Source organism: Pelobates fuscus, chromosome 2 (assembly GCF_036172605.1).
Source record: "Pelobates fuscus isolate aPelFus1 chromosome 2, aPelFus1.pri, whole genome shotgun sequence".
NCBI classification, from domain to species: Eukaryota; Metazoa; Chordata; class Amphibia; order Anura; family Pelobatidae; genus Pelobates; species Pelobates fuscus.
In genome coordinates, this window is record NC_086318.1 from 342,964,851 (window position 1) to 342,991,799 (window position 26,949).

General features: G+C 39.6%; 1 protein-coding gene across 1 annotated transcript in view; it reads left to right on the forward strand.

Annotated features, from left to right (window-relative positions):
• Positions 1-26,949, forward strand: part of ADGB (androglobin) — a 313,568-nt gene that overhangs the window by 143,226 nt on the left and 143,393 nt on the right. The window contains exons 19-21 of the mRNA XM_063443590.1: positions 550-664; positions 3,413-3,559; positions 20,154-20,289. Coding sequence (XP_063299660.1) covers positions 550-664; positions 3,413-3,559; positions 20,154-20,289 — 398 coding nt within the window. The remainder of the gene's footprint in view (positions 1-549; positions 665-3,412; positions 3,560-20,153; positions 20,290-26,949) is intronic.

A 26,949-nucleotide genomic window follows, 5' to 3' on the forward strand; every position in this document is an offset into this window, starting at 1 on the left:
AATTCAATAACTAGTGAACAGCAGCTAAACTTGTGCACAGGGGAAAAAATGGTTTGTCCAGTTTTATTAATCAGAAATAAAAACTAATTTGGCAAACATAATTTCATTTTCAGTTTGCATAAAATTGAGGGGGAGCCTGGTAAAATGCATCCCACATTAGAAGTGAGAAAGCTCCATGTCTTCTTGCTTCTTCCCTATTCCCTGGCTATGCGGTAGGACATTTGAAATTTTAAATAATACAGACTGGCATAGCTGCTGTCCACCACTTCCTTTTAAAGGTAAATTATAGAGAAGGAGCAGAACCTCAGACCTCCCTCTCTGACATTAAAATAACAAAAAAATTAACAAAACGATATGCTTCAATGGATTACATAAAGCAATTACGGTAATTAAAATAAAAAAAAAAGTAAATATTCTGAATCTCAGTATTGTTTTACAAATAATATTCATTTGGGCTCATTTTATTATAATTTAAAACCTTAAACTGATGTGCAGTAACTTTCTGAAATGTTTTATTAGATAATACTTTTCTACTTGTCTTCGTTTCAGGCGTCATGTCTTACGCTTCACTGCAAGTTCACCCTTAGGGCACCATATCCACCTGTGTAGTACAGTGCCATTTGTCTTTGGTGATGAAGAAACTGTTATGCCATATCTTGACAAGGTACGTGTTGCCATGGCAACTGCAGAAGTACTGGGTCACTGTTCATGATTTATAATGTGCTTGTTGTGTGTTCTCTTTGTTTCCTAATAGATAGCAACAAGAAATCATAATTCAAATAATGTTAGATGCAGCTTAATAGTGGTTCATTTCCCTCATATAAATCTGTAAAATATAAATCATTTATATAATAATAAAGGTCACTTTACTTTTACAAAGTTTTTGTTTAACCTAAATGTTAGATTAAAAGATTATCATATTTATACAACTTGTACATGTATTACACAACTACAGCTACAATATATATATATATACACAGTATCTCACAAAAGTGAGTACACCCCTCACATTTTTGTAAATATTTATTATATCTTTTCATGTGACAACGCTGAAGAAATGACACTCTGCTACAATTTAAAGTAGTAAGTGTACAACCTACTCCCTTACTATTACTGTTCTGAGAGTATTTGCACGTAAGCACTTACTTTTTAATGTATAAAACCCAGCTGATGAATAAAACGTCAGAGGCTTACTTTGAATACCAACACGTGTCTGGTGTCTAATTCTCGCTTCTCCAAGTGCATGTAACGAGTATATACCCCTACACGCAGGATCCAGCAAAACAGAAGACAGCACAGAGGAGAGATACGTCTACCGGACCTTAGAGTGGCCGGACTCGACGTAAAGGAGAAGTACAGAGTCAGGAGCGATCCGAGGTCAAGGGCACAAAGAGACAGCGTAAACGAGAACTAGCCGGGGTCTGGTACACAGGAATCAGCAAGCCGGCAAACAGTACAGACAAGGATAAAGCGAAAACGAAGTCAGAATACAAAGCCAAGGTCAAGTACGGAGAAACACAACTGAACACAACAAGCACTAAAGGGAACTGTAGCAGAAACCACGATAGGGCAAGGAACTAAGGGAAAAGGGTAAGTATAAGTAGCCTTCAAACTAACGTGATTGGCTCCTGTCACTTCCACTCCCCCAACAGGTAAGTGTATGGGGTGATTGGCGTGACAGGAGCCAATGGGAGCCTTTTTGCAATTTAGGCTCCCACTGTCTCTTTAAGAGCGCGCCCGAGATTCGCGGCGCGCTCTTAGCTGCAGGCGGGACACGTGACCGCTTCTCGCGGTCACTGCCCGCCTTCCTGTTTGAGCAGTCGGATGAGCCGCGCGCGGCTCGTGCAGCCGCAGGACCGCGCGCGGCTTGAAGAGAGGACCGCGGCCGGCCCCCGGATAAGGTAAGTACCGCTACAGTGCACTTGTAACAACAATTTGGGTTTCCTCTGAATATAACAAAGATCAACATTCTGATCCACAACAGTGTTCTCACATGAAAAGATATAATAACATATTTACAAAAAATGTGAGGGGTGTACTCACTTTTGTGAGATACTGTATATATATATTTAATTTTTAACAATTGATAAGAATGCCAGTTGCAGGATAGTGGGTACTGCCTGGCATGGCATTTTGAGTGAGTGGGTAAAGAGGATGAGATGCCCATTTAATGCTAAGGAAATTTGGCACCTGCTTACACAGCACTTGGAAGGCAGTGGATTAAGCACTTTTTAAACAATTGATAAGAATGCCAGTTGCAGGATAGTGGGTACTGCCTGGCATGGCATATTGAGTGAGTGGGTAAAGAGGATGAGATGTCCATTTAATGCTAAGGAGATTTGGCACCTGCTTACACAGCACTTGGAAGGCAGTGGATTAAGCACTTTTTTTTAACAATTGATAAGAATGCCAGTTGCAGGATAGTGGGTACTGCCTGGCATGGCATTTTGAGTGAGTGGGTAAAGAGGATGAGATGCCCATTTAATGCTAAGGAGATTTGGCGCCTGCTTACACAGCACTTGGAAGGCAGTGGATTAAGCACTTCTATGGGCCAGACACTATGTTAATTTTTGAGCCTCACTACTAAGATGTAGATAGAAGTTGGTGGGGATTCCCACTTGGATGGATTAGTCTACATGTTACCTTCAGCATTACTACAGTACAGGAGGACTATTTTCACGATTCCCTCTAGTAAATACGGAGTCTGAAAAATGTATTGTTGAAACAACTCACTAGAGATGGATGCATTAGCAGAGGTTTCCCTTATTATAGACACAGATAGCATGCTGGTCCTAAATATCTCCCAACTGAGAATAGATTGTGATTAAACCAAACATATAATTGACAAAAAAGAAGAAACTGGAGAAACAGCAAGTCAGACATTTTTAATAGATAAAAAAAAAAAAAAATACTTTTTAAATTGTAAGCTGTGTTGGTCCTTAATTAAAATGTATGCAACTTTCCGGGTAAAAACTTTTTTTGAAGTCCAATTAATACGTCCTTTATTTTTATCAATATTCTAAGAACAATTTTGACATTTCCTGCTTCTTCAACCTTAAAAAAAAAAAAAAAAAACACACTTGTTTTTGCAATCAAAATAGCATGAAAGGTGATTGTATAATAAACCCCCACAGTCAGCTAATAACTAACAAGAAAGAGGACTTGAAATAACCTCATGACATCAGAACAAAATTAATATTTAGTAATGATCTACTTTGGTCTCCAAGACATCAGATAGGTAAATGTGTGGTTACGCAAGTTATTCTGCAGCAATCACCTCCTACGTGGTGTTATGAAAGATTTAAACACCGTTTTGAAAGAAATATTGAGCCAGTCACCAAACGCTGTTTTTTAACTTATTATAGTAACCTAGCTAAGAACTCTAATTGGTCTATTCCCTTTCATGTTATAGGAGAGCTATCGTTTTATGGAACAAGCCAAAACTATTATAAAAGCCATAGGGAAAGTAATGACTAGCTTTAACTGTGACAACGAACTTCCAAGAGCCTTTCAAGATCTAGCGCGCTGTGTTCAAATAAAGGAAGCAAGTCATATCAAGGTATGTGCATTTTTATTTCATGAAAACTGAAAAAAAAATAAAAGCTTTGAATCCAGATTTATTTGTATCTATATTGTCAGTAAGTGGAGCAGAGAAAGAATGAGGGCATTTACTTTCCTGTGTTTCGTTTCCCTGTCATTTAAAACATTCCTCTCGGATTTGTTGGTTTGCGTTCAAAAGCATTCTTTTTGTCCTCACAGGATTTCAACTTCAAAGTCAGTACTGTCAGCCTATCTCAGAAAGATAACGGTGTAAACTTTAGGACCTACAACATTGGATAATTGTAAAAATGGTTACTAAATTAATATTTGAATATGCTTGTAACTTAATATATGTTAAAATTAATATATTTAAAAAAACAATACAATGTATATATATATATATATATATATATATATATATATATATACACACACAAACACATTATTTTAATATTATCAGCTTTATTTTATCATTGTATACTTAACTGTTATGTCTCAGATGGCACATTTTTCCCTATAGCATGCTTCATGCCTCCATGGCAACCACTGTCTGCATTCATGCCAAATTCCTATTTCACCAGCACATAAACCTAATAGTACACATAGTTTCTAAATCAAAACAGTAAATAGATATACTGTGTGAAAAAGAGTGTATAAAAATAGAGTAGAAAAATAACCATTAAGTGCAACAGTGCATATGAACGTATACATACATGGATCAACATGGATTTTCTTAATTCTGTATCAAATTGCGCCAAAAAATCTATAAAAATCAATAAACAAGCAATAGCGCAATATGTAGCCGCAATATAAACATCAAAACAATGCAACAAATGCTAACTCACACTTTTAGGAGCTATTAAGGGCTCTACTGTAATCAGTGTGAACAGTATGATCCCTGATATATGGTGGTCAGCAGATAGTAGCTTTTCTCCAGTGATAGACCAGTATGTAGAGATATAAAAGATAAAATTCCAATGGTACAGTATAGAAAACCAAAATATACCTAAAAATATAAAATAGAGAAAGCCCTCATAGCATAGTAACGTAACATTAGTTCACCCCCAGGGTTAAAGGTTGCACTCACAGAATGACTGAAAGTTCAGGCTCATCAGTAAACTGTTGGTTCCACTAGGTTCAATTTGTCATTCGGAAATCCAGAGATTCATCTGGAGAAAAATTGAGAAACCATAGTGCAATACTGATTGTGAATAAAAAATACACTTTAATGGTCTTACAAGGTAAAAAGGTATAAAATGCCCATCAATACGTTCTCATGATCCCCAGTCCAGGTCTTTACACTGTAGGTATCTGGATTCTTCACAGGAACCAAAGACAATGAAGAAACTAGCAGCATACAATACAAAAATAACAAATAAAAACTAACACTACGCGTTTCGTCTAGTTTAACTAGACTTCATCAAGAGTATTAATAAAGTGCGTGCTTCTGTATAGATAAAGTGCTGTGAACCACTGAGTCTAAGGTGGAGAGTGCCTGAATCATGTGCCTGAATCATGTACCTAAATGTCCACCTAATTCCCTATCAGCCTGTACCCATGTAGTTGAAAACAGGCTAACAGAGGGGACCTGCTGGTAAAGTGAGTACCCGAAAGTTCCACCGTGCGACAAACAGGGATCTCTATTATACAAATATTGGAAGGCTTGGCCTGAAGTTATGGGAGGGGCTTATGGACCTTTTAAAAGAGACACACATTTATAACATTGAGCCTCAGTCTGAATTAATTAACATTAATGCTTGCCCCAGTGCTATATGCAGTCCACACATAAAGAGCAAAAAATAAGCAGTCACATATCTTCATAAATGGAACAAACATCCAGTAACATAATCTTCATAAAAGTCCACCATGAGGAAGGAAGTGTTAATGTAAGCCATACATATCTGTACAGTCAGCACTGCCTATCTCTCAGTTTCTTAGAGTCCTACGTTACAACAGTGATATCTCTCATATGACTACTCAGCTGACGGAAATGAAACAACGCTTTATAGATAGAGGCTATACCCCTCACACATTGGAGATTGCTGAAAAAAGAGCCAGAGAACGCTTAGATTCTAGCAATAACAGCAAAACCAAGAAGACTCCATTGTTTCTCCCTATGACCTACCATACAGCAACCACAAAAATAAAAAACACGATACACAGGCATTGGGATGTAATTCAAGCCGATAAGAATCTCCCGTCGATTTTCCAACAACGTCCTATGATCAGCTACAAAAGAAACCGTAATTTGAGGGACTTATTAGTTCGGAACGATCCCACACAATGCTATACCAAGAAAACATGGATAAAAAAGAAAGGCTGTTTCAAGTGCACTGGCTGTGTAACGTGTAGTCATATGCTGACCAGCACCTCCTTTGCCCACCCACACACGGGCAAACGGATACCGATTAAGCACTACATCACCTGTACGACAGACCATGTCATCTACATGGTGACCTGTCCATGTGGACTATCGTATGTCGGGAAGACAGACCTCACATTACGCGATAGGATGAGGGGTCATCGATCCGGGATAATGACGGCATATCGGGACCAAACCACGGAAAAACCCGTGGCTAAACACTTCTTGGCTATGCAACACCATCTTCCCACACTTAAATTCATTGGGATTGACCATGTACCTCCTTTAGATCGAGGCGGCGATCGATCCAAAATCCTTTTACAGAGAGAAGCCTATTGGATTCATTTTTTGGACACAGTTACACCTAAAGGACTAAATGAAAACATTGTATATTCTATGTTCTTATGAAGGTGGGGATTATTATCATCATATGTTAGGTTGTCCTAGTACCATTGAGACACGTTTACCACGTATTCACACTAACATTCCTTATTTGACATGTATGTAGCAATTATACGCTACATCTATGATTCTACAAGATAGACCCCAGTATAGATTAACCACATAGAGTTCCATGTGGTCCCATTAGACGTGATTGTCTGATCAGCATTAGATTTAGTTTGTTATGTTTTGATTTATTATTAGTTTGCTCATTTGTACATAGCAATCATATGCTGGTAGTATCGTATTATGAAGGTGGGGATTATTATCACCATATGTTAGGTTGTCCTAGTACCATTGAGACACGTTTACCACGTATTTACACTAACATTCCTTATTTGACATGTATGTAGCAATTATACGCTACATCTATGATTCTACAAGATAGACCCCAGTATAGATTAACCACATAGAGTTCCATGTGGTCCCATTAGACGTGATTGTCTGATCAGCATTAGATTTGGTTTGTTATGTTTTGATTTATTATTAGTTTGCTCATTTGTACATAGCAATCATATGCTGGTAGTATCGTATTACCATTTGGCATATCGGACTTAAAGTTTGGTTGGTCTCAGACAGTCAACTGAGTGTTAATATCTGGCACTACGCTAGATGCAGTTACTAGTGGCATTTGGTCACTTATGGATTTATCTTCCTGCTCTATTATCTATTTGTTCTGACATGGGACTTTGACCAGTCCAGGGGTACCTCAGACTACTCCATGTGGGGTTAGTTTGTTACTCAAGGGCTGTCCCCTTTATCCTTTAGACATGATATTCATTTGGAAAATATATAGAGTGATGGGAGTTAGTCTGTGTCACCATTAGAGTTTATGATTTTGTTTATGATATATTTCGTAGTACTAGATCATCACATTAGTAGTACATCGTACAGCATGCTCTAGTGCATTAATCATGCATACATTATGTATATAACATTGTTTATTAAGTTGTTCTGGTATGGAACTTAAGCATATAATAGCATGCTTGAGTGTATAAATCTCATATATATATTTTGCATATAATATTGTTTAAATACATGTCGTTCTCTGCTTTGATTTTAACCTTTATTCACGATGCCAGGCTTTTTGTGTTGTCTCACTGGTTAAATTTTTTTGGTTTGGCACTCTTTTCACATGTGTGTTTATAACTCTTAACACGTTAGTACACTACACTGGTTAGTCCACCAGCACTCTTTCCTGGCATCTGGGTTATACAGACTGTGTGGTAGTCTATACTTCCCACTCTGTTCTCCACAGCGTTTCACTTGCGCCCGGTATCTGAGTTTTCTCTGTGTTTACCGTTGTCTTGACAACCACTTTTCTTCCGTCCGACGTCCCGATCACGTGACGTCCTATGCGGCTTCCAAGCACTTCCGGGTTCCAACGGGCAGACTCACTCCACCTCACTTCACCATTGGGTAAGTGCACATTAATTTAGATTTGTATTTCATATATAAACACTTCACTGTCATGTACTCTGCGATCTTGAAAAAGACCCGGCAGGGTCGAAACGTCGATTGATTTCTGTACACCAGTTTTGAAACAATAAAGCACTAAGTGTTCCACTTAAGAAGACCTGTGAGTGCATTTTGATTTTTCTTTTTTCTGTATATATTTGACGCCAGCAATTTGCACCCAGGCATATTAAGACACGTTTATTGTCTTTGAGGAGAGTGCCAAGCTTTCACTTGTACATATATTTTGGTGGGGCGTCCCACCTTCTTGAGCACCCCTACAGTTTATAACTTATATAGTTTTTGGATTTGTTCTGCTCCTCTTTTTCAAGTGATTTCAGCATGGATGATTTTTTATCAAGGGCAGGAGCTCTAGCTGACACAGCTGAAACTCTTTCCATTAGCGACGAACACGCTTTATCTGTCTTATGGCCACGATCTACTAAAGATCTCTCTCATACGAACACACCGAAAGAACTATACAATGATCTATTAAAGTTAAGAAGACGCGAAATAGACCTGGACCTACACGGCGTGTTCATCTCTGACTACTATCGGGCCAAAAGAATACCCAGGGGTTTCAGGGTTAGAAACGCCCCCACTATTGGTAGGCAAAATCCAGATTTTTGTAAACGCTGGATGAACATTGCCAACAAGTGTTCCTTGGATTGGATGGTGATAGTGGTTGAGGAGGTCGGCAAAGAGTTAATCCAGGTGAAAAAAACCATCCAGGAATTCGAAGCAACAAATGTCACCTCATTACAGGCACCGACTGCGAACGAGATGATGATTAAACTCCAAGACGATATTCAGAAATATCAGAACGAATTAATCCGTTTTAAAAAACAAAAATTAACTAAGGTGAACCATGACTACACACACCATCAAGTGTATAGATGGCTTAGTGGCATGGACACCAACACTAGGAATGCCCCTCCTAGATTCAGACCTCGTATCAACAGACCATCTTTCCACACCATTGACATGAGCTCGGGCGAATCAGCCTCGGATGCTGAATCTAAGGACACCAGACCACCGTCTAGATCGGAACCTTTTTTAGGGGCTGGCATCCATCATCAAGACCCCCCAGAAATGGGTCTGGAATCCAGCGGGTTAAGAAAAAGAGATCCCCCAGGCGAGGGAAAAAGGGTCACCAGATACGCCAACACAGCCGCAAAACCCCCGTCACAGAAGAAACGTCTGTAGTATTCAATCTTTCCAACAAACCACTTACAGAAGCCCATCTTAGTCTTTTAAGTAAAGGACTGACGTTTATTCCGGTTAAAAGACCTCAGCCATTTTCAGTAGAAATTGATATGTATAAGGTGCAACGCACTTTGTACGCCAATGAATACAGAAAAGATGATTCTACATATCAACCACAGCCTTTTATGTATAAGGAGAAAAAAGACATCAAATCAAACAACATGACCATCAAAACCTTTGTACAGACCATACATAAGGATGCGTTAGACATCATAAAAACACCGCCCAAATACAGACCCAATTTGACCTTGGATGAAAAAACTGCACTACAAGATCTTCGTGATGATGTGAACATTGTAATTCGCCCCGCAGATAAAGGCGGAGGCGTTGTGATTCAATCATACCAGCAATATAAGTGTGAAATTATGCGACAACTGAATGACATCTCCACATATCGTAAACTCACGTATGATCCTGTTCAGACATTTCACAAAAAGATCCAACAAATCATCAACATTGGTCTTCAAGCTGGTTATATCGATTCTAATACAGCTAAATATCTTTTGGTGATCCATCCTATACACCCTGTATTGTACACCCTGCCTAAGATCCACAAATCCAGCCAAAATCCTCCAGGCAGACCCATAGTCTCGGCCAGGGGTGGTTTATTAGAACCGATTGCTAAATACGTGGACCATCACTTACAGGATTGTGTTAAAGGGTTGCCATTTTGCCTCAAGGATACCCAGGACCTTTTAAGACAACTCAGAGAACTCGGCCAGAATATACAAAGTGAATTTATTTTTGTCACTCTGGACGTTCAGAACCTATACACGGCAATACCCCAAGTGGAAGGGATTGAAGCTGTCCGCATTACCTTGTCCAAGTGTACAACTTACAAAGGCCCCCCTATCGAATTCATTTTGGAACTACTCACTATCGCACTCTCTTGCAATTATTTTAAATTCGAGGGTAATTTCTATTTGCAAACATCCGGGACTGCTATGGGGGCGGCCATGGCTCCATCATACGCCAACATCTTCATGTCATGGTTCGAACAACAATACATCTTCTCCACATACGCAAAGAATATACTGAGGTATTTCAGATTTGTGGATGATATCCTTCTCCTATGGACTTCTACAAACCAGGAATTGGAAGATATGGTTCAACAATTAAACACGTTACCCACCACCATAAAATTCACTCTCAATCAGAATTGTGATCAAATTCCTTTTTTGGATGTGCTATTGTACAAAAATATGGGTGAGATTGGCTATACTCTACACCGCAAAGATACGGACAGAAATACTATTCTATCAGCCACCAGCTTTCACCCCCAACATCTAAAAGACTCTCTGCCTATCTCTCAGTTTCTTAGAGTCCTACGTTACAACAGTGATATCTCTCATATGACTACTCAGCTGACGGAAATGAAACAACGCTTTATAGATAGAGGCTATACCCCTCACACATTGGAGATTGCTGAAAAAAGAGCCAGAGAACGCTTAGATTCTAGCAATAACAGCAAAACCAAGAAGACTCCATTGTTTCTCCCTATGACCTACCATACAGCAACCACAAAAATAAAAAACACGATACACAGGCATTGGGATGTAATTCAAGCCGATAAGAATCTCCCGTCGATTTTCCAACAACGTCCTATGATCAGCTACAAAAGAAACCGTAATTTGAGGGACTTATTAGTTCGGAACGATCCCACACAATGCTATACCAAGAAAACATGGATAAAAAAGAAAGGCTGTTTCAAGTGCACTGGCTGTGTAACGTGTAGTCATATGCTGACCAGCACCTCCTTTGCCCACCCACACACGGGCAAACGGATACCGATTAAGCACTACATCACCTGTACGACAGACCATGTCATCTACATGGTGACCTGTCCATGTGGACTATCGTATGTCGGGAAGACAGACCTCACATTACGCGATAGGATGAGGGGTCATCGATCCGGGATAATGACGGCATATCGGGACCAAACCACGGAAAAACCCGTGGCTAAACACTTCTTGGCTATGCAACACCATCTTCCCACACTTAAATTCATTGGGATTGACCATGTACCTCCTTTAGATCGAGGCGGCGATCGATCCAAAATCCTTTTACAGAGAGAAGCCTATTGGATTCATTTTTTGGACACAGTTACACCTAAAGGACTAAATGAAAACATTGTATATTCTATGTTCTTATGAAGGTGGGGATTATTATCATCATATGTTAGGTTGTCCTAGTACCATTGAGACACGTTTACCACGTATTCACACTAACATTCCTTATTTGACATGTATGTAGCAATTATACGCTACATCTATGATTCTACAAGATAGACCCCAGTATAGATTAACCACATAGAGTTCCATGTGGTCCCATTAGACGTGATTGTCTGATCAGCATTAGATTTAGTTTGTTATGTTTTGATTTATTATTAGTTTGCTCATTTGTACATAGCAATCATATGCTGGTAGTATCGTATTATGAAGGTGGGGATTATTATCACCATATGTTAGGTTGTCCTAGTACCATTGAGACACGTTTACCACGTATTTACACTAACATTCCTTATTTGACATGTATGTAGCAATTATACGCTACATCTATGATTCTACAAGATAGACCCCAGTATAGATTAACCACATAGAGTTCCATGTGGTCCCATTAGACGTGATTGTCTGATCAGCATTAGATTTGGTTTGTTATGTTTTGATTTATTATTAGTTTGCTCATTTGTACATAGCAATCATATGCTGGTAGTATCGTATTACCATTTGGCATATCGGACTTAAAGTTTGGTTGGTCTCAGACAGTCAACTGAGTGTTAATATCTGGCACTACGCTAGATGCAGTTACTAGTGGCATTTGGTCACTTATGGATTTATCTTCCTGCTCTATTATCTATTTGTTCTGACATGGGACTTTGACCAGTCCAGGGGTACCTCAGACTACTCCATGTGGGGTTAGTTTGTTACTCAAGGGCTGTCCCCTTTATCCTTTAGACATGATATTCATTTGGAAAATATATAGAGTGATGGGAGTTAGTCTGTGTCACCATTAGAGTTTATGATTTTGTTTATGATATATTTCGTAGTACTAGATCATCACATTAGTAGTACATCGTACAGCATGCTCTAGTGCATTAATCATGCATACATTATGTATATAACATTGTTTATTAAGTTGTTCTGGTATGGAACTTAAGCATATAATAGCATGCTTGAGTGTATAAATCTCATATATATATTTTGCATATAATATTGTTTAAATACATGTCGTTCTCTGCTTTGATTTTAACCTTTATTCACGATGCCAGGCTTTTTGTGTTGTCTCACTGGTTAAATTTTTTTGGTTTGGCACTCTTTTCACATGTGTGTTTATAACTCTTAACACGTTAGTACACTACACTGGTTAGTCCACCAGCACTCTTTCCTGGCATCTGGGTTATACAGACTGTGTGGTAGTCTATACTTCCCACTCTGTTCTCCACAGCGTTTCACTTGCGCCCGGTATCTGAGTTTTCTCTGTGTTTACCGTTGTCTTGACAACCACTTTTCTTCCGTCCGACGTCCCGATCACGTGACGTCCTATGCGGCTTCCAAGCACTTCCGGGTTCCAACGGGCAGACTCACTCCACCTCACTTCACCATTGGGTAAGTGCACATTAATTTAGATTTGTATTTCATATATAAACACTTCACTGTCATGTACTCTGCGATCTTGAAAAAGACCCGGCAGGGTCGAAACGTCGATTGATTTCTGTACACCAGTTTTGAAACAATAAAGCACTAAGTGTTCCACTTAAGAAGACCTGTGAGTGCATTTTGATTTTTCTTTTTTCTGTATATATTTGACGCCAGCAATTTGCACCCAGGCATATTAAGACACGTTTATTGTCTTTGAGGAGAGTGCCAAGCTTTCACTTGTACATATATTTTGGTGGGGCGTCCCACCTTCTTGAGCACCCCTACAGTTTATAACTTATATAGTTTTTGGATTTGTTCTGCTCCTCTTTTTCAAGTGATTTCAGCATGGATGATTTTTTATCAAGGGCAGGAGCTCTAGCTGACACAGCTGAAACTCTTTCCATTAGCGACGAACACGCTTTATCTGTCTTATGGCCACGATCTACTAAAGATCTCTCTCATACGAACACACCGAAAGAACTATACAATGATCTATTAAAGTTAAGAAGACGCGAAATAGACCTGGACCTACACGGCGTGTTCATCTCTGACTACTATCGGGCCAAAAGAATACCCAGGGGTTTCAGGGTTAGAAACGCCCCCACTATTGGTAGGCAAAATCCAGATTTTTGTAAACGCTGGATGAACATTGCCAACAAGTGTTCCTTGGATTGGATGGTGATAGTGGTTGAGGAGGTCGGCAAAGAGTTAATCCAGGTGAAAAAAACCATCCAGGAATTCGAAGCAACAAATGTCACCTCATTACAGGCACCGACTGCGAACGAGATGATGATTAAACTCCAAGACGATATTCAGAAATATCAGAACGAATTAATCCGTTTTAAAAAACAAAAATTAACTAAGGTGAACCATGACTACACACACCATCAAGTGTATAGATGGCTTAGTGGCATGGACACCAACACTAGGAATGCCCCTCCTAGATTCAGACCTCGTATCAACAGACCATCTTTCCACACCATTGACATGAGCTCGGGCGAATCAGCCTCGGATGCTGAATCTAAGGACACCAGACCACCGTCTAGATCGGAACCTTTTTTAGGGGCTGGCATCCATCATCAAGACCCCCCAGAAATGGGTCTGGAATCCAGCGGGTTAAGAAAAAGAGATCCCCCAGGCGAGGGAAAAAGGGTCACCAGATACGCCAACACAGCCGCAAAACCCCCGTCACAGAAGAAACGTCTGTAGTATTCAATCTTTCCAACAAACCACTTACAGAAGCCCATCTTAGTCTTTTAAGTAAAGGACTGACGTTTATTCCGGTTAAAAGACCTCAGCCATTTTCAGTAGAAATTGATATGTATAAGGTGCAACGCACTTTGTACGCCAATGAATACAGAAAAGATGATTCTACATATCAACCACAGCCTTTTATGTATAAGGAGAAAAAAGACATCAAATCAAACAACATGACCATCAAAACCTTTGTACAGACCATACATAAGGATGCGTTAGACATCATAAAAACACCGCCCAAATACAGACCCAATTTGACCTTGGATGAAAAAACTGCACTACAAGATCTTCGTGATGATGTGAACATTGTAATTCGCCCCGCAGATAAAGGCGGAGGCGTTGTGATTCAATCATACCAGCAATATAAGTGTGAAATTATGCGACAACTGAATGACATCTCCACATATCGTAAACTCACGTATGATCCTGTTCAGACATTTCACAAAAAGATCCAACAAATCATCAACATTGGTCTTCAAGCTGGTTATATCGATTCTAATACAGCTAAATATCTTTTGGTGATCCATCCTATACACCCTGTATTGTACACCCTGCCTAAGATCCACAAATCCAGCCAAAATCCTCCAGGCAGACCCATAGTCTCGGCCAGGGGTGGTTTATTAGAACCGATTGCTAAATACGTGGACCATCACTTACAGGATTGTGTTAAAGGGTTGCCATTTTGCCTCAAGGATACCCAGGACCTTTTAAGACAACTCAGAGAACTCGGCCAGAATATACAAAGTGAATTTATTTTTGTCACTCTGGACGTTCAGAACCTATACACGGCAATACCCCAAGTGGAAGGGATTGAAGCTGTCCGCATTACCTTGTCCAAGTGTACAACTTACAAAGGCCCCCCTATCGAATTCATTTTGGAACTACTCACTATCGCACTCTCTTGCAATTATTTTAAATTCGAGGGTAATTTCTATTTGCAAACATCCGGGACTGCTATGGGGGCGGCCATGGCTCCATCATACGCCAACATCTTCATGTCATGGTTCGAACAACAATACATCTTCTCCACATACGCAAAGAATATACTGAGGTATTTCAGATTTGTGGATGATATCCTTCTCCTATGGACTTCTACAAACCAGGAATTGGAAGATATGGTTCAACAATTAAACACGTTACCCACCACCATAAAATTCACTCTCAATCAGAATTGTGATCAAATTCCTTTTTTGGATGTGCTATTGTACAAAAATATGGGTGAGATTGGCTATACTCTACACCGCAAAGATACGGACAGAAATACTATTCTATCAGCCACCAGCTTTCACCCCCAACATCTAAAAGACTCTCTGCCTATCTCTCAGTTTCTTAGAGTCCTACGTTACAACAGTGATATCTCTCATATGACTACTCAGCTGACGGAAATGAAACAACGCTTTATAGATAGAGGCTATACCCCTCACACATTGGAGATTGCTGAAAAAAGAGCCAGAGAACGCTTAGATTCTAGCAATAACAGCAAAACCAAGAAGACTCCATTGTTTCTCCCTATGACCTACCATACAGCAACCACAAAAATAAAAAACACGATACACAGGCATTGGGATGTAATTCAAGCCGATAAGAATCTCCCGTCGATTTTCCAACAACGTCCTATGATCAGCTACAAAAGAAACCGTAATTTGAGGGACTTATTAGTTCGGAACGATCCCACACAATGCTATACCAAGAAAACATGGATAAAAAAGAAAGGCTGTTTCAAGTGCACTGGCTGTGTAACGTGTAGTCATATGCTGACCAGCACCTCCTTTGCCCACCCACACACGGGCAAACGGATACCGATTAAGCACTACATCACCTGTACGACAGACCATGTCATCTACATGGTGACCTGTCCATGTGGACTATCGTATGTCGGGAAGACAGACCTCACATTACGCGATAGGATGAGGGGTCATCGATCCGGGATAATGACGGCATATCGGGACCAAACCACGGAAAAACCCGTGGCTAAACACTTCTTGGCTATGCAACACCATCTTCCCACACTTAAATTCATTGGGATTGACCATGTACCTCCTTTAGATCGAGGCGGCGATCGATCCAAAATCCTTTTACAGAGAGAAGCCTATTGGATTCATTTTTTGGACACAGTTACACCTAAAGGACTAAATGAAAACATTGTATATTCTATGTTCTTATGAAGGTGGGGATTATTATCATCATATGTTAGGTTGTCCTAGTACCATTGAGACACGTTTACCACGTATTCACACTAACATTCCTTATTTGACATGTATGTAGCAATTATACGCTACATCTATGATTCTACAAGATAGACCCCAGTATAGATTAACCACATAGAGTTCCATGTGGTCCCATTAGACGTGATTGTCTGATCAGCATTAGATTTAGTTTGTTATGTTTTGATTTATTATTAGTTTGCTCATTTGTACATAGCAATCATATGCTGGTAGTATCGTATTATGAAGGTGGGGATTATTATCACCATATGTTAGGTTGTCCTAGTACCATTGAGACACGTTTACCACGTATTTACACTAACATTCCTTATTTGACATGTATGTAGCAATTATACGCTACATCTATGATTCTACAAGATAGACCCCAGTATAGATTAACCACATAGAGTTCCATGTGGTCCCATTAGACGTGATTGTCTGATCAGCATTAGATTTGGTTTGTTATGTTTTGATTTATTATTAGTTTGCTCATTTGTACATAGCAATCATATGCTGGTAGTATCGTATTACCATTTGGCATATCGGACTTAAAGTTTGGTTGGTCTCAGACAGTCAACTGAGTGTTAATATCTGGCACTACGCTAGATGCAGTTACTAGTGGCATTTGGTCACTTATGGATTTATCTTCCTGCTCTATTATCTATTTGTTCTGACATGGGACTTTGACCAGTCCAGGGGTACCTCAGACTACTCCATGTGGGGTTAGTTTGTTACTCAAGGGCTGTCCCCTTTATCCTTTAGACATGATATTCATTTGGAAAATATATAGAGTGATGGGAGTTAGTCTGTGTCACCATTAGAGTTTATGATTTTGTTTATGATATATTTCGTAGTACTAGATCATCACATTAGTAGTACATCGTACAGCATGCTCTAGTGCATTAATCATGCATACATTATGTATATAACATTGTTTATTAAGTTGTTCTGGTATGGAACTTAAGCATATAATAGCATGCTTGAGTGTATAAATCTCATATATATATTTTGCATATAATATTGTTTAAATACATGTCGTTCTCTGCTTTGATTTTAACCTTTATTCACGATGCCAGGCTTTTTGTGTTGTCTCACTGGTTAAATTTTTTTGGTTTGGCACTCTTTTCACATGTGTGTTTATAACTCTTAACACGTTAGTACACTACACTGGTTAGTCCACCAGCACTCTTTCCTGGCATCTGGGTTATACAGACTGTGTGGTAGTCTATACTTCCCACTCTGTTCTCCACAGCGTTTCACTTGCGCCCGGTATCTGAGTTTTCTCTGTGTTTACCGTTGTCTTGACAACCACTTTTCTTCCGTCCGACGTCCCGATCACGTGACGTCCTATGCGGCTTCCAAGCACTTCCGGGTTCCAACGGGCAGACTCACTCCACCTCACTTCACCATTGGGTAAGTGCACATTAATTTAGATTTGTATTTCATATATAAACACTTCACTGTCATGTACTCTGCGATCTTGAAAAAGACCCGGCAGGGTCGAAACGTCGATTGATTTCTGTACACCAGTTTTGAAACAATAAAGCACTAAGTGTTCCACTTAAGAAGACCTGTGAGTGCATTTTGATTTTTCTTTTTTCTATATATATATATATATATATATATATATATACACACACAAACACATTATTTTAATATTATCAGCTTTATTTTATCATTGTATACTTAACTGTTATGTCTCAGATGGCACATTTTTCCCTATAGCATGCTTCATGCCTCCATGGCAACCACTGTCTGCATTCATGCCAAATTCCTATTTCACCAGCACATAAACCTAATAGTACACATAGTTTCTAAATCAAAACAGTAAATAGATATACTGTGTGAAAAAGAGTGTATAAAAATAGAGTAGAAAAATAACCATTAAGTGCAACAGTGCATATGAACGTATACATACATGGATCAACATGGATTTTCTTAATTCTGTATCAAATTGCGCCAAAAAATCTATAAAAATCAATAAACAAGCAATAGCGCAATATGTAGCCGCAATATAAACATCAAAACAATGCAACAAATGCTAACTCACACTTTTAGGAGCTATTAAGGGCTCTACTGTAATCAGTGTGAACAGTATGATCCCTGATATATGGTGGTCAGCAGATAGTAGCTTTTCTCCAGTGATAGACCAGTATGTAGAGATATAAAAGATAAAATTCCAATGGTACAGTATAGAAAACCAAAATATACCTAAAAATATAAAATAGAGAAAGCCCTCATAGCATAGTAACGTAACATTAGTTCACCCCCAGGGTTAAAGGTTGCACTCACAGAATGACTGAAAGTTCAGGCTCATCAGTAAACTGTTGGTTCCACTAGGTTCAATTTGTCATTCGGAAATCCAGAGATTCATCTGGAGAAAAATTGAGAAACCATAGTGCAATACTGATTGTGAATAAAAAATACACTTTAATGGTCTTACAAGGTAAAAAGGTATAAAATGCCCATCAATACGTTCTCATGATCCCCAGTCCAGGTCTTTACACTGTAGGTATCTGGATTCTTCACAGGAACCAAAGACAATGAAGAAACTAGCAGCATACAATACAAAAATAACAAATAAAAACTAACACTACGCGTTTCGTCTAGTTTAACTAGACTTCATCAAGAGTATTAATAAAGTGCGTGCTTCTGTATAGATAAAGTGCTGTGAACCACTGAGTCTAAGGTGGAGAGTGCCTGAATCATGTGCCTGAATCATGTACCTAAATGTCCACCTAATTCCCTATCAGCCTGTACCCATGTAGTTGAAAACAGGCTAACAGAGGGGACCTGCTGGTAAAGTGAGTACCCGAAAGTTCCACCGTGCGACAAACAGGGATCTCTATTATACAAATATTGGAAGGCTTGGCCTGAAGTTATGGGAGGGGCTTATGGACCTTTTAAAAGAGACACACATTTATAACATTGAGCCTCAGTCTGAATTAATTAACATTAATGCTTGCCCCAGTGCTATATGCAGTCCACACATAAAGAGCAAAAAATAAGCAGTCACATATCTTCATAAATGGAACAAACATCCAGTAACATAATCTTCATAAAAGTCCACCATGAGGAAGGAAGTGTTAATGTAAGCCATACATATCTGTACAGTCAGCACTGCAATAAAGACGTTGGATGTTTTAATTTTTATTAAAAAAACTGTGAGTGCTGAATGTACAGCACTGCAAAGAATAATGAGATCAATCTTTGACCAGTCCTGTTCTACAGTGTTTCTTTGCTATTATGTAGTGAATGTTAGATTATAAACCCCCGTTTAGTTTCCTCATATGAGTACAGCTGGCTTTCTCAGTAAAGTAGACACAAACAAGATTACAGGACACACTTTACATACTCATGGGGGAGGACCTGGTGTCCCCCTCTGGCCTCTACTCATGGGTGACAGGTGGGCCGGATAATAATAATAAAGGGAGATCCTATTGCCCCTTCCCTGGCCCACGTCCATGGGCAATGGGAGGTAAATTATCACCATTATAGTAATATGAGAATCTTATTGATCCCATAGGATTTTTTTACATTTATTTCATTTTTCATATGGCAGCTGGCTATCAAACGCTGGCCAGCTGCCCCATAATTAACCCTCACAATGCCAAGGATCTCCCCTCTGTCAGCTAGCACTGCAAGTGAGCAAATAGTTTGGATTTTTTGAAGCCCAGATTTTATTAATTTGATCTGGATTTCAGCCATCCAACAATGTCTGAATTTTGCCGGATGCAGCCGGATGGCCCTTTATGAAGTCAAATGGATTTGCCTCATTCAGTACGGGGCTATTCGGACTTATAGTGAATAACCATGTTAGTTTTCTATTCATATGTTGACAGAGGCATATACTTATATAGCCTACAGAGAGACAAAGCATTGTGAAGGAGCATCCAGACTTCGTTGAATAATAACTGTTGTATAAGATATTATCCACTCTTTTTTTTATTTATCTATTTTATTATATTGTATTATCTTTTTTGTTTATAGATTTTCAATACTGCTTTATGGAATCTTATGACTGAAGCTGTGGGAAAGAAAGTTTCTCCTGACTTGATATTTGCATACCGAGCTTTTACCCTGGATTTCAATGCGAGTTTGACTGCAGATTTGCCTCCATCACCAGGTATCAGTGAGACTTCCTGTCAGTGTGGAAAACAAAGAAAACATTTAAATCATGACTTTGGACTTGACTTGGACACTTCCTAGAATAATCATCAATAATATTTGGAAGCTATATGACTTTTATATATGAACATTTGATGCATTTGAAAAACAAATTTGATTTGTAATGTCTTTTTTAAAAAGGTCACCATCATAATCTAAATTACATTAGCATTGTAGCCACGGCTGGTGCAAGGAGTTTTGGGTACACAGGCGAAGATGATTTTGGCGCTCTCTGTACCCCCAAAAGCATCTTCAACTGTGTGCCTCTTAACCCGCCTTTTGTTTCTTATACCCTTTTTTAATGTCTTACCCCCTTTAGTGTATCTTATCCCCTATTTCTCCCCATTGTGTGTCTTACACCTTCCTTGTGTATCTCTTACAACCCCCCTTTGTGTGTTTTAATCCCTCCAGCCCCTTTGTGTATCTCCTTCTCTCCCAGCCCCTTTGTGTATTTTACTCTTTCCAGCTCCTTTGTGTGTTACTCTTTTTCCACCAGCCCGTCTATCTCCCCCGAGACCCTTTGTGTCTCTTTTTTCTCTTTTCCAGCCCCTCTGTGTCTCTTTCACCCGCAGCCCCTTTTTATTTCCACCCCCAGGCCCTTCTGTGTGTCGCTTTCATACCCAACCCCTCTGTACATATTTCTCAACCCAGGCCCATCTGTGTGTGTTTCTCCCCCTCATATCCCTCTGAGTGTCTTTTTCCCCACTCAGGCCCCCTGTGTGCCACTCTCCCCTCCATGTCTCTTAGTGTTCCTCTCTCCTCCCCTCAATGTCCATTAGTGGTCCTCTCCCCTCCCCGTTCCTTAATTGTTCTCTCCCCTTCCTGTTTATTAATGGTCATCTTCCCTGTCCCTTAGTGTTCCTCTCCCCTCCCTCTCCTGTCCCTTAGTGTTCCTCTCCCCTCCCTTCCCTGTCCCTTAGTATCACTCTCCCTTTCCTCCCATGTCCCTTAGTGTTCCTCTCCCCCCCTTTCCTTTCCCCATAATTATTCTCCCTCCCTTAGTGTTCCTCTAACTTCTCTTTTAGTGGTTCCCCCCTTACCCGTGTTCCTTTTTCCTTCCCTCCCCTGTACCTTAGTGCCCCCTTTAATTGAACCTCTCTCTCAGTGAGCACTTCCTTTCATTCCGGTCGGTACAGGAAACAGAAGTTCTTGTACCGCGGTGCGCACTGCTCCGCCCGGTTCGCTTGTATGGACCACTTTCATAATGGAAACACCCAAAATAGCGAACCGTACCGAACCGTTTTGCTCAGTGGAAATGAGGCAAATGTGTCACTGTGTGTAGTGTGTTTATCACTTTATGTATTGTGTGTCAGTGTGTTTATCTGTGTGTATGTGCCTGTGTGTGTATGTGCCAATATGTGTATCTGTGTGTCAGTGTATTTGCCAATGTGTGTATATGTGTGCCAGTGTATATATATTTGTGCCTATGTGCCAGTTTGTGTATCTGGGTGTATGTGCCAGTGTGTATATCTGTCGGTGTGTGTGTGTGTGTGTGTGTGTATCTTTGTGTCAGTGTGTGTATGTGCCAGTTTGTGTATCTGTGTGTCAGTGTGTATATGAATGTGTGTGTCAGTGTGTTTCTATGTATTTTTCTGTTAATATGTATGTATATATGTGTAAGTGTGTATGTGCGACATCCCAGCAATCAAACACCACCACACATGCAAACACAAACATGACATACAAAGACACCCCTGAACTCCAACTCTAAAATTATATACAAACACTCAAACACCAATAATACACACAAATGTACATCCGCATTTACAATCCAATACTACATCCAAACATATCTTTGCACGTAAATGCAAGCATAGCATCCAAAAACAGATCCCTGTATTAAAATGATATAAAAATACCAACTCTACACACAGAAGCAAACCTGCTACTAAGTACTAAAATCTGTTTACTATTTGTAGAAATTTGCTAAAAAAGAAACCCTTACACTCTGTTAATTAAAAGGTTTGTTTATTTTGAGGGGTCTACATGATGTTTCCACAGGAAAAATTAATTGGGCATCCCTGATCTAAACAGTGCTCAAACTGGATCAGGGTACACCAACCCCTTAATGTATAATAAATATTAAATCCAACTAAGAACTAGCAAATATGGAGTAAATAAGACTGCCAATATTGTATAAACATCAAAATGGGATGAATAAATATAATAGTTATGTATTCAGAAGTAGAGCATCACTCCATGAAATGCATAAAGCGCATTAGGGATTGAGGCTGAGAATGAGGCTCAAATGATGGAACTCAGACATTGAAGTGGAAAGCATGCCAATTTGGTTGGAGGTGCTGGACTGTACGAGTGGGTGTATAATAAAAATTAAATCCAAATAAGAACTAGTAAGATTACCAGGAGCCAATATCTATATAACAAAGTACCATAAAAGATAGCAGCAAATATAGCATATAAGACCGCCAATATAGTATACACATAAAAATTGTCACTTCTTCAGAAATAGAGCATCACTCTATGAAACGTGTAAAACAGATTAGGGCTGATATAGTTCCCATCCCTCCCTGGCCCTGCCAGACTAAAGATAGATCAGCGAAGGGTCTGTAAGGGTGATTTCCACATTGGGGGCTATCCTCTACTTCGCTCTATTTGACATTACAAATGGGAGTGTTCTCAATCTATTTGATAATAAAATTTTAACCCCTTAAGGACCAAACTTCTGGAATAAAAGGGAATCATGACATGTCACACATGTCATGTGTCCTTAAGGGGTTAAGCTACTGATCATTTTTTTTTTTTCTAATTTGAGGTGACCTTTGGACAAACAAGTAGAATCTAGTTATATTTAGTCATCTTTTCTATATGACTACATTCAGGACTTTTTTTTTTACTTCCCTGACTAAATAATAAATATTATAAGAATTAAAGGAACACTATAGTCACCTAAATTACTTTAGCTAAATAAAGCAGTTTTAGTGTATAGATCCTTCCCCTGCAATTTCACTGCTCAATTCACTGTCATTTAGGAGTTAAATCACTTTGTTTCTGTTTATGCAGCCATGGCTATGATTGACAGAGCCTGCATGAAAAAACTGGTATCACATTTAAACATATGTAATTTACCTTAAATAATTGTATCTCAATCTCTAAATTGAACTTTAATCACATACAGGAGGCTCTTGCAGGGTCTAGCAAGCTATTAACATAGCAGGGGATAAGAAAATCTTAATTAAACAGAACTTGCAATGAAGAAAGCCTAAATAGGGCTATCTTTACAGGAAGTGTTTATGGAAGGCTGTGTAAGTCACATGCAGGGAGGTGTGACTAGGGTTCATAAACAAAGGGATTTAACTCCTAAATGGCTGAGGATTGAGCAGTGAGGCTGCACGGGGCATGTTCTATACACTAAAACTGCTTCATTAAGCTAAAGTTGTTCAGGTGACTATAGTGTCCCTTTAAGAAAATAAGTCTGATTTATATAAAACCACCACCTTTGTTGTTACATTGTTGCAACATTATAGGTTGCCCTAGTATTCAGATCTTTATTGCTATATTTACTGTAAACTTTATTTTAGAAGAATTGTAGCATTTTGCTTTCAGCATTGGACTGTATTACTGTATTTATTGTATATTTGCTCCTATCTTTCGTGGTATTTTATTATCTAAATATTGGCTTCAGGCAATCCTACTAGTTCTTAGTTGGATTTTATTAACATTATGTTTAAATAAAAGAATAAAAAAAACAATATTTAAACATACTAACAAATTTTAGCTTTTTTTTAAACTTGATCATAAAAGCAACATATAAAGGTTTATAGTATAAAATAAATTACATAAATAAAACATTGGTGTTTGCCAATTTTTAAAAAAATAGCATATTACTAATAAATCTGATGCTAATGTGTTGTTTTGTTTACTAGCTTTAATTTAATTATAATATATTATCTAATATGCATGGCCGCTTTTAATGTGGGCAAACAGAGAAGTTGTCTATAGCTCAACATTAATGTTCCAGTAAGTTTATTTGTAATTGTCCTATTTATAGTTAAATCCCCCTCTCAAAATATTGTAAAGCGCTATGGAATCTGTTGGCGCTATATAAATGGCAATATTAATAATAATAATAACAATAACATGCCACAGGAGTCCACTGTTGCTGCCCAAAAGTACCTATTCTAATGATGCACATTTCTTTAGGGAATATAATACATGTTTTTTAGAATATTCAAACCCTGCTCACTAATAATAGTTCAGTAAAGTCTGTTTCATTCCTACGCTTGTCAGGCCATTACAAGCCTAATCTGTAATTATGTGCCACAAGTTGAGGGCAAATACCTTTTGATGCTGTAGCATAGGAAAATATTCCTAAATAAATGTGAATGTTTTATTTTTTTTAGAACATTTGGATGAAGATTAAATTGATAGATATGTTTATTTAGCTTAAAAAGATGCAAAGAGGTGGGCGGAGCTAAGCAACCAAGCAGCCCAGACGTGTCTGGCGAGAGCTCCCACGTCTGGGGACAATAAAACGGGGAATTCTACCTGTAAATCGTGGCTGACAGCCGGCAACCCACAACGACTGCGACTAGGAGAGGCTGCTGCATCGATCGGTGCCTCTCCCAAGCTCCGGCACAGCCAAACGGACACACCGAGGCTTGCGGCCTACCAGGAACTGAGCCACGGGGAGACGGCCGCTCTCCAGGCACAGGTACGGCGACTGAAGCCTCATACACACACCTCCCCCCCCCCCCGGTCCAGTGGGGGTTATCCTGGACCACACAGAACCGCAGTGGAGAACCTCTACCACCAGCATACAGCAAGGCACTAAACAAGCTCGCCTCGTGGCACGTCCAAGATGGCGGCTGTAGACTCACCACACACTCGCAGCCAGCCTCAACACTACATGCCCAGCCAAAGTAATCCCACAGACATCCTGCAACACCTTGAGGAAATCTTTCTCCGGTTCTGGGAGAAGCTGGATCAGCGCATGCAGTCAGTCCAGTTCATCTCACAAACCAAGCCACACGCCGGTGAGTCGGGGCACACGTGACAGGGAGTGAGGAGGGTGTCCTCGGGCACAGCGGTCACACAGCCAAACACCCCTACTCCACGTAGCCCACCTGGGCTGAAGGCCACCAGGGCTAAAGCCCGAAAGCATCTTCCACATCGGCGGAGGTCCCAGCGCCGTAAACGGCAGCAAAACACCAGACCCCCCAGCTCTCCCACAAGAGGAGTAAACTCGGACTCTGGCAGTCACCGGGTTTGTGGCACAGTGATGCAGGCCTGCTCACCAGCCTGGGGCTGGAGGATCACCTCTTCCTGCACCCGCACAGCAGTGGCCCTATACAGCCCGCCAGCGTGTGCCAGCGCCCCCCCGGAGGCGAAAGTCAACAGCAAGAGGCAAACTCCTGCACTGGGTATAGGCTGAAGCCGACTACTGTACTAAGGACAGGCCGTATCTACACTCAGAAGGTACATTTACTGCCGCCGCGGCATAGACTCTTAATCCAACAACCACACGGAGATACATCTTTTGCGAGCAAGCAAAGGTTTTGGAGTGTTTATCTCCCTAAGCACACTCGGACTGGTATACAGCTAATGTTATGTCTTCATTGGACTTGATCGCTTAAACTTGGTAACCTATGTGATCAGACGGCCTAGCCTGTAACAATGGCGACACTGACACTTTTTAGATTAAGCATGCTCAAAAGCATTATAATGCCCGACCTGCATAGCTAGTACTGCAAGGTTAAACTGTTTATTTCGTTTATGCTGTTTATTTCTCCCTGACGCCAGCTGAAATTCATATGTCCTTGCTAGCTTAAGTTTCATCTGTCATTTATTTCATTTTACATAACTTAAGCCGACATTGAGTTTTCCATGCCCGCAACACTATAATAAGGCTGTATCATTAATAACGTTGCATACCCGCAGCCGCACTTAGTAAGCTTGTGTCATTTAAGTTTATTCATGCATGCTATGAAGCTCTGATTATCCGTACTACCTGGCGGGCACTGTAAGTGAGGAGCTATATATTACTACTCAGAATGAACAGTATGTTCTGCTTTACGTGTATGATCACAGTTAGTCTAGCAATGTTTTTGTTTTTCTCTTTTTCTCACTCACCCTAGCTAGTGAATTGAATACAGTTATGATTTATGCTTACAGTTAATATGTGCCTATCCTTAAAACTGGCCCATTCCGTACCAAAAGCGCCAGTGTTACCACCACTCTAAACCTTACCATTAATTTAAGCCTTCTTACGTGTGGTGATGCTTCAGTCGGCAATAGCCATACATTGAGATATTATGCCAATATAACACTCTGATGAATCTTAGCTACGGCTACTTGAGTGTCACAAGTATAACTAGAACTCCGTTATAGACCAATCAACAAGGTTTAATAGCCTGCTCTCCTCTTGTTACATATGTATGAACACTTACTCATGTTTTATGTTTAGTTAAGATAAATGTACGTTAAGCGACTCTTAAAAGATAAAAATGAGGCATTGAAAATAATGCGGAAATGTAATTAACGGTGCTATCGTTGTATCGACCCTACACTGTGAAAATCTTTGCATTTCCCTCACTTTATTTTGTACCCTTCATCCGTGCCTTAATAAAAGAAAGATTGACAAAAAAAAAAGATGCAAAGA